The sequence below is a fragment of the Limulus polyphemus genome, unplaced genomic scaffold (genome assembly GCF_000517525.1).
Source record: "Limulus polyphemus unplaced genomic scaffold, Limulus_polyphemus-2.1.2 Scaffold2453, whole genome shotgun sequence".
In the NCBI taxonomy this organism is placed as follows: Eukaryota; Metazoa; Arthropoda; class Merostomata; order Xiphosura; family Limulidae; genus Limulus; species Limulus polyphemus.
In genome coordinates this window covers 24,677-34,579 of record NW_013668063.1, presented here as the reverse complement: position 1 = coordinate 34,579, position 9,903 = coordinate 24,677, and the positions used below count along the sequence as shown (strand labels likewise).

The following is a 9,903-nucleotide window of genomic DNA, read 5'->3' as shown; positions in this document are numbered from 1 at the left end:
AACATGTATGATAATACACTTTTCAAAATCTACAATTCTAAGGCTTAAATTAAATCCTCCTTTTCATTACCATTTGTTTGTAAGAGTAGCATTAAACTATGATTAGACAAAACAATGAAGAAAAATATAGAGAAAAGTATAGCAGTGGAAAAAAAAAATAAAGGTATTTTTAGTGGTAGACTAAACTGTTATTGTTGTAATGGATGACTTCAGAGCATTGGTTGGAACAAAGGATTTTGAGGTGATAAAAATAAGTAAAACCTGGTTAAATGTGGATGATTTTGATGACATGAATTTCTTTGAAACACAGGGTTATAGGTTGTTTAATAGGGATAGAGTATTAAAGAGAGGAAGAGGAGTGGCTTTATATGTAAGATGTGAGTTAAATTCTGATCAAATTGAAGTTATCAAAGCTAACAGAAATGAGGGCAAATATGTTTAGGTTTTTGTTAGTGGTTATAATAGCAGAAGAATTTTAGTTGGAATTTGTTACAGCCCACCAAATGAAAATAATGAAAGTCTACAGTGAAATAAAGAATTCAGTTATTAATGAGGTTATGATTATGGAAGATTTCAGTTATAGCCATATAGATTGGGAAATGTTAGATTCATATTATGAGGGAGACAGGTTTTCTGAAACTCTTCGAGATGGTTTTCTTCATCAATTGATTAGGAGACCTACTAGGAACAATAGTATTTTAGAGTTATTGTTAACTTCTAATACAGAACTTGTTGATAGGGTGGAGATTGGGAAACATCTGGGTGCAAGTGATCTCACTGCTCAACTAGGTTTGACATTTTGCTGTATATGGAAATTAGGAAAAATGAGATTTTAGTCCCAATTTTTTTTTTAAATGGCAAATTTCGAGGGGATGAGATAAGAATTATCTGCCATGAATTAGGTAACTGAATTAACTGGAAATAATGATCAAACATGGAAAAATTCTAAAAATAAATACTTCAATAATCAAGATAGGCATATTTTAAGTGTGGCTGCAAGTAAAAAAATAAGTTGTCTCACAAAGGGTAAGACAAAACTAAATATAAGTTTAAGTTCATTACAATGTTGGCAGATTTGGAAGAGTAAATAATATCAAGAGAGTTGGTCAAACTGGAAATTAGGATATCAAAGAACTATAACAGTTGGCAAAAAAAATGTAAAAATCAGTAGTAAGGACTCCTTTAAATACATTAAAACGTTAGAATGGGAGTAGGGCCTTTGAGTGATGATACAGGAAGGCTAGTATCCGATGGCTAAAAATTGGCTCAGTTATTAAATTCTACTCCTTCAACTTTTACTAATGAAAATTTAGGCAATATTCCTCATCCTGAACAGTTGCTAGACAGAAATATATAACACTGAAAAAAATGATCACATTAATTCTGAGCTTGTTAGGAAACAGTTGGGAAGTTTAAATAATGATAAAGCTCCTGGGCCAGATAATAGTTACACAGGGTTTTGAAGGGGTTATAGGATTAGATATGTGAGCCACTTGCTACTATTTTTTCTAAGTCCCTGAATAGTGGGCAGGTATCAGAGGATTGGAAGTTGGCTAATGTTATACCTTTCTTCAAGGGATTTTCAGAAAACATTTGACAAAGTATCAGATAAAAGGTTTTTTACAACGATTATCTCTCTATATGTGTGTGGGAGATAGGTTGGCTGATTGGATGGAAAGCTGTCTAGATGGAAGAAAGCAGAGAGTTGTTATAAATGGAGTTCAGTCAAACTGGATTAATGATACAAGTGGGGTACCTTAGTGCTCAGTTTTAGGAACATTTGTTCTTTCTGATTTACATCAATGACAAAGATGAAGAAATGGTCGATAAATTGTTCAAATTTGCTGATAATATTAGAGTTTAGATGTTGCTGGTTGGTAGGAGGATGTGGTTGCTTTATCAAAGGATTTAGATTATTTGGCAAATTGGTCTAATAAATGACAGATGGGTTTTAATTATAATAAATACAACATAATGCATGTGGGTTATCATAATTAGAATAATAAGTATAATTTTGATGGGATTAACGTTAACAGTGTAATAGAAGAAAAGGATCTTGGTTTTCTGGTTGATTAGTTCTTTAAGCCATCCATGCTGTTATTAGTGGCAGGGCAAATAGGATTTTAGATTTTATTAACACAACTACTGAATATAAGTCTAAAGAGGTTATAATATCACTGTTTATTTGCCCCCTTGCAAAAAGCAAGAGAATAAAATCTACAAAAGCATTTTTCATAAAACACAGCCCAAAACAAGATACATCATAATAAAATACAGTCAAAAACAAGAACAAATGTTTAATAAAACAACTATTGACTATTGGGAGAAATGAAATTTTCACTCATGCTGACTGTTCCACTTGAATACAGAGCATGAAAATGTTGAATCTGGCCAGAATTTGAAAAACAATGCCAAACTTATTATATTTTGTGTGTTTCAATTCAATTGTTAAAAATTAAGTTCATATTTCCAAAAACTAACCAATTTTGTACATGCTTACTCACCAATATAACAGCTTTTTATTTGCCCATTATTTGTATGTAGCTGCCACAATTTTTATTTTTATTGGTGTTACAGTATTTAAATAAAATTTAGAAGTATTTCAAGGCCCAGAAAAGTAAAATTATATATATTCCTATACTTTTCCTAAACTAACCATAATATAGAAATACAGATGCATTTTAGTCATCAAATTGCACGTAAAAAATTAACAACAGCAACACACAAGTATATACTAAAAAGAATATTTTCTCTTGAAGTTATTTATTCAGGGCAACTATTGCCCATAAATAACTATACTTGCCTAGTGAACAACTTTAAAGACAAGCTTAATACACGGACAACAAAAGGACTACTTGATCCTTGAAGATTGTCCCTGTACACCTATTTTGAAATAAAAATGAAACCCACCCCCATAATTTTCAGGAAATTATAATTTCAATTTTAAATCATTGTTCAGATGTCAGGCCTCATCTATTGCTTAGAACAACTTATTTCATAAGCTGATCACCATACTACTAGTAATAGAAAAATATAACTGTCCTAATTGGAGCTTAACAAGTCTTTTTTCAAATAATAATCTTATGTCCTCTTGTCTACATAATTCAGCAAAAGAAATAAGAAACTCTTTTATTATAATGATCACCAAGATCAACAAACTTAATTATGCAATTATCATTGTGTCAAATGTTTCCCTACTCCACTTCTTACAATACAACCACATCTTTATTAGGGGTTAACAATAAATCTCAAACGTTATCATTTCAGTTTGAATCCCCAACCATTTACCATAAATAAACAATCCAGAATCACTTCAAGAAACCTTTCTCCTTACTTAAATCCATTAACCCTAATAAATATGTATAAAGTTAAAATATCCTGTGATTATTGCATCAGCATCCGTTTTTAGTAACAGACATGATCTGATTATACAATTTCTTATTATCATCTGTCTGGTTGGGTGGCCTATTACATTAACCAATTAAAAACTACTTTAGAAATTCCCCCTCTTTTAAACTTTTATATAATACCAATTCTGAAAAAACATGATGACATATCTTAATTACCTGCTCACTGTCTCTGAGTTTAGCAATAGCACGAACAGACTTTAAATGTGTTTCAATTTCTGTTGTGACATCATCAATCTCCTGGATAGTATTGTCCTGTTGAAGCATTTGATCATCTTCAGCCTCTCCAGCCTCTTCTAAATCGGCTAGCAGTTCATCAGCAAGGGACATCTTGACTGATTAGGGTTATTCTTCCTTGAACGTTGAAGCTGAAAGTAAAATAAAAACAAAACGTGTAACACTATAATAGTGAATAAATCAATGTAAATTGTAATGTAATACTTCAGTTCAGTAACTTAGAAGAAGTGAAATTAACATTCATTAAAGTTTAAATAATGATGCATTAACAACTAACATATTTACCTCACTTTTATTTTTAAGTTACAATATAACTTATATTCAACTCAGTATCTGTGTCTTGGCAGTTATCAAGGTAGTTGAACAAACAGTGAACTATCGCTCTTACCCTGGCCTAAGCCACAAGTTGGCAGAATACAAAAGGGGAAACAAAATTAAAATATTCAAATTCAGCGTTCTAAAATAGAAACAGCTATTAAAATGCTCCAAAAATAATAATTAAAAGTAGCACTGTACCAGTATATCAATAGGCTTGCGGAAAGTATTTGTTAAAATGTTCCTTATTATAAATGTTACTAACTTTCGCTGTTTCAGTACCTTCCTTTCTATACTAACACACAAACAGAAAAAAACAGACTACGATGCACCCTCTGGTAGATGTTTTATTTGTTAATAAGTTTAGAGTACTATCTAATTTGACCACTTGTTTGTCTTTCTTAATTTAATTTTACAAGATCAATTTCGCAATAACAGCAGTGATAGGTCATTTTAAACAAAAATGGATAAAGGCTTTACTAAATAATTTCAGTCAATAAAGGTTATCAGAGCATGATATATATATATATATATTCGTTGCACCTTTTGTAATAATCATGCTCACGATGTAGTATATGTCATCAGCATACTTGATTTAAAAAAGAAAATATGTGAACACACTGTCTCAAACTTTATTGAAAATACTCAACGTATTTTTAACACCACCTTCAAAGGGTGTAAAGGGCACAAGTAATTAATTTGAAATAATTTTTATGGTGATACTAGATAACCACTAATTCAAATTTTCATCGCCATTCGGTGACTCAGCAGTAAACTTGAACGGTTTATAATAGCAAAATTGTGGGTTCGATCTTCGAGACGTACACAAAGAAGATAACTCATTGTGCATTTTTGTATTTAATTATATAAGCCGAGCATACCCTAGTGATTAGCTTGCCGGGCTACCGGGCACTAATGAAGCCGCAAAAGTGAAATGTTGACTGAAGTAGAAAGTTTTATTATTCTCTGAGTAGTAAAGGTTTTTTTTTTATTTTAGTGCCAAAATGTCAAATACATTATACAGAAAGTTATACTAGCAGCTTTATGAAGCCGTTTTTCAAAATCAAATTAACACTTACTTCCCGATTTGAAAACACACCATAGCTCATTATATACGCGTAAAGAGTTCATACGAAGTTATTTTGTTGTAAAAGGGTGGTGTATGTTGAGTTATGTTAGAAGCGAGTCTGAGCTTTATGGAATCAACAAATTATATATATATATATATATATATATATTTATTTATTTATTTATATATATATATAGCGGTCCGGGTGATGTATGTAGAGAGCGTTATGGAGATTCTGAAAATGTTCGAGGCGCGGTTTGTTTAAGGATTGTACAAGAATGACTGGAGATTAGTTTAGCTAGGTCATTTAACATTTGTCGTTAATGTATATATAAAATGTATTGTATTGTTTCTTATGCCTTAACGTAAACTGTTTTTAATTGGTAGTTCTCACTTGGTTTTGCTGTATATTTTATTCGTAAATCATTTCACAAGACATGAATCACGACCTCAGGCCTAAATGTATAGTATTTGTCAGTTGGTTTCGTTTTGTATAGATCATTCATCGTATCAGCCACAAGACTTAGGCCTGATATGGTAATAATAATAGAAAACGTTGTAGAAATTTCCACTGTAGTATTTTTGAGGAGTTCCAGTAGTAATCCCGCCACCGTATCCCACCATTTTACCTGAGCTGGCTTGTTTATGGTAATTTTCAATGTTTTTTTCCCCCGAAATGTTGATGAGCTTTTTACGGTATTTCCGAGGTGTAACCTGTAGGCCCAAGTTGTTTGATGAAGCATGAGTGAATATACAACATTGTGTCAATAATGTCATGGTGTTGATCTTAATAAACTACTTGATGTCAATCAGACATAACCTTTTAATCATGTTTTTCTTTTAGTGTGTGCATGGCCTGACATTACTGTGAGCGATTTTTTTTTTCTTTCCTTATGGAAGGACAACCAAATTCTGATCAATGGCTGTCCTTTTGACAACCACTGAAAATGTCTTCCATTTGTTCACTGCTTTGATTGTTTATGGCTAACGTTGCCACTTACCCTAGTAGAAAAACTGATGTGAGAAGTTGGTGATAGAAATAGACATAGAGAACTCAAGACTGGAGCAAAGGAAGCAAAACAAACATTAAGTCTATAAAACATAATTCCGCATAACAATAAGTATATATCACTTAACCATTAAACCCTGATATTGAATTTGTTTTAATTACTGTTTATCAACAATAAATTATTACATTTGATCTCCTACTGTACAGATACCCCAAAACATTTGATCTGGATTATCGAGAAGGAGTACTGACCACATATGCAGAATGTCTTTAATGTGTGAGTAACCTTCTGTACGATACCAACTTTTATTTTATTTCTCAAGTTTCTCGTATCCTCCTTTACTTAGCTTATACATGTACGGTTTCCTAATTATATAAAAGCTTATTGCTATTTAATGCTTGCTTTATCAAAATAATGTTTGTTTGGTAATGTTTTTGTGATATCATACCAGTCAAGAACGTACAGTAACTTAGATGTAATATAATTACATGAATTGATATTCTATAGATCACATTTTCTATTGTCACTCTTACTCTATTTACAGTGGATTTAGAAAAGCAGTAACTTTTTACTGTACTAGCCAAAATTACACAAAACACTACCCTACGGTGATAATAAGAGTTAGAGGAGATCTAATTTATTACACAAAACAATACCCTACGGTGATAATAAAATAGTTAGAGGGGATCTGATTTATTGCACAAAACACTACCCTAGGGTGATAATAAAAGAGTTAGAGGGGATCTGATTTATTACACAAAACACTACCCTAGGGTGACAATAAAAGAGTTAGAGGGGATCTGATTTATTATTGTTAGTGTGGATGCATCATCTTTATTCTGTACATAATAGTGAGAATGGTAGAACTAGGGGGATAGAAATATAAATTTTGTGAGGGTAGGAATCATCTTCAGCTAAGACAGTTTTATTTTTCTAACTGGGGTGAATTGGATTGTCTTCAGGTGAAATCAAAACAGTTCATTTAAAGGAAGGCTTAGTAAGTATATACGAATGATAAGGACTGGTTATGAGGTCATATATATAGTTTAGTGGATGGGACAGCCTAGATGAGCTAAAAGGTATTTTGTTGTCCTTAAACATTATGTAACAGTATCTTATGTTTCACGATGTATATTTTGTTGTTTATATAAAAGGTTTTAAATATGTAGGTCATTGATTCTCTTCCTAAACTTATCCAAAGTGCTGATAGCAACTCGTTCCATAGGTCAATCACCTTGTTAGAAAAAAAAAAACTCAATTAACTGGAGCAAAGCCTGTTTTTTGTCCTAATCCTAATCTTGTGTATTGTCGTTTTATCTAAGAGTAAAGCATAAAGAAATGAGGGGTATATAATTCTATTGACCCCTTGGATAATCTTGTAAACTTCAGTAAGATCACCTCTTACACTTCTTTTATAAGAGATCTTAACGTATTGGTAAAAAACCCTCTATATGTAGATGCCCATGGCAGAATACTTTTTATAATTTGCCTTTGGCTATGTTGTTAATAGCAGTTAAATCTTGTTTAATAAGTTTCTTTTATTGGATATTTTTGTATGAAACTAAATTGTTTATAAAGAAATATATTTTGTATTCATTGTTTTTTACAAGGATCGTATGAACAAATGACCCTTACTGGATAAATATTATGTTATCGAGTGTTGATCTTCAGCGGTATTGATGATTGTAGCTGTTATTTTAAAAAAGTTATTCTTATGATTATGAAAAATAAACTAATGCTTATTTGAGATTAGTAGAAGACAAGGCTGTTCATAAAGCATAATTTTAGGACTTGCGTTTATTTTGCTTGTAGGTAATCGGGACACAAGTGTCAAGGCATGTCTCCTTGTCACTATGTGCTCTAACCTTGTTTTGTACAACTTGCTCACGTCCTATATTCGCCAGATGACCCGAGGACCTCGGTATTTTCCTACAACTCTTGTGTTTCTTGCAGAACTTGTCAAACTCGGTTTTTCTGTGATCATTTTACTCCACTCTTGTGCATGGCGTATACGAAGGTTGAAAGTACTACTAAAGAAAGAAGTACTGAATAAACCAAAAGAATTCATGAAACTAGCAATACCAGCTGGGCTTTATGCTCTTTAGAATAATCTAGTCCAGGTTGCTTTATCTAACCTAGATCCTGCAACCTATCAGGTAGGAAAAAATAGTTGTCCTAAATACAATTTTATTTACACATTTTATCCAAGTTAAAAACAAAGTGCACATATTACAGTCTATAGCTATCTAAAGTTGTTAACAACTGTTATCATCTTACATATTGTATTACAGTCTGTAGCTATCTAAAGCTGTTAACAAGTGTTATCATCTTACATATTGTATTACAGTCTATAGCTATCTAAAGTTGTTAACAACTGTTATCATCTTACATATTGTATTACAGTCTGTAGCTATCTAAAGTTGTTAACAAGTGTTATCATCTTACATATTGTATTACAGTCTGTAGCTATCTAAAGTTGTTAACAAGTGTTATCATCTTACATATTGTATTTTGTTCCAGGTTACAAGTCACCTAAAGCTGTTAACAACTGTTGTCTTCATGTGTGTTATTCTTCGTCGGCAGTTTCTGTGGATCCAGTGGTGTGCCATCTTTCTTTTGTTCTTTGGTGTTGTTCTCGTTCAGTTACATACAGGGATGTTTGCAGATTCAAACAGTGGACACTACTTAGTGGGTTTAATATCTGTCATAATCATTTGTATTTGTGCTGGATTTTCTGGTATGAAGATTTTAGTTGCACTTAAGTTTATGCTAAGTGATGTAATTGATAGTATTTTGACATGCAATTTAACGATTTACCCTGGCTTGTGTAAAACCGACAAGTAATATCTAATTAACATATAAGTTAAAATTTTTTTAAAGATAGTTTATGGTTTAAAACAATGTAAATATTCTTGAAAGCATGACTACGAAGTGCAATGTGCTAAGAAATTTACCAGCTGTTTACTTCATTTAAAAAAAAAAATTGAGCAACTGGGTAAAATCATAGTAAGTGTACTTTATTCAAAATATGTTGGTTTTAAAAGAACTTATAGTTTCAAATTTTTTTCCTTTTTTTAATTACTTCGATCTCCATAACAAGTGAAATGGTCATCACGTGTGTTAATTTGACTCTTTTTGAAACTGTTAGGTGTAAAATAATTGAACCAATTCTCCTGAAAAAAATAAAAGAATAAGACTTTAGAGAAAAACATTTAGTAGTTGTTCATGTTTTTTAATTTGTGAATTGATTATATTAACACCAGCTCTAGAAATTTATACGGTTAAGATATGGGTGCATTATAGGAGTGGCAGTCAATCTCTTAGCTCGGATGGTGGGTGGTAAGGTGCTGCTGACTGGGTAAATGTTAATAACCTTTTTAGTATGGTTTTCTTCTGCTCTTCTTACACTTCTCAAGATCTTCATCCTCTGATAAAAAATTTTTTAGGGGTGGGTGGGTGAGATGGTTTTCTACTGGTGGGCAGTTCAGACTCCAGTTGTCCCAAGAGGCTCAAATTGCTATTCAGAATTATATAAAAAAAAAAAAGATAATACTGGAAAGTCTTGTTTGGGAATCAACCCATCAAAAATGACTCCCCATCAATGTTAAAACAAAAATATGACTCTTGAAAAGCAGGCTTCAGAGCATTACTGCACAAGCAGAAAGAATTATCAGAGGCTGTGTATGAACTCATACATATTCTGTAGAAAGAGAAATAATTACACCATTTCTTTTTTGTTTTTGATAAAAGAGTCAGCACAAGGGATCACATATAAAGTGTAAACGACTTATGATAAGACCCAAAACTCGAGCGCTTTCGAATAGTTGACTATTCTTCTCCAGGAGAACAAAGAAGAATAATAATC

General features: G+C 31.9%; 1 protein-coding gene and 1 long non-coding RNA gene across 2 annotated transcripts in view; one reads left to right on the top strand and one right to left on the bottom strand.

The window, feature by feature from the left end:
• Positions 1-4,033, bottom strand: part of LOC106466996 (U4/U6 small nuclear ribonucleoprotein Prp31-like) — a 26,733-nt gene extending 22,700 nt beyond the window's left edge. The window contains exons 1-2 of the mRNA XM_022395078.1: positions 3,930-4,033; positions 3,567-3,775 (exon numbers count right to left, since the gene is read on the bottom strand). Coding sequence (XP_022250786.1) covers positions 3,567-3,737 — 171 coding nt within the window. The 5' untranslated portion in view covers positions 3,738-3,775; positions 3,930-4,033. The remainder of the gene's footprint in view (positions 1-3,566; positions 3,776-3,929) is intronic.
• Positions 4,034-5,255: 1,222 nt separating this feature from the next.
• LOC106466995 lies at positions 5,256-9,817 on the top strand. The gene is made up of 4 exons (XR_002612328.1): positions 5,256-5,330; positions 6,245-6,314; positions 7,851-8,194; positions 8,559-9,817. It is a non-coding gene; the product is annotated as an uncharacterized LOC106466995 (long non-coding RNA).
• The last annotated feature ends 86 nt before the right edge of the window (positions 9,818-9,903 follow it).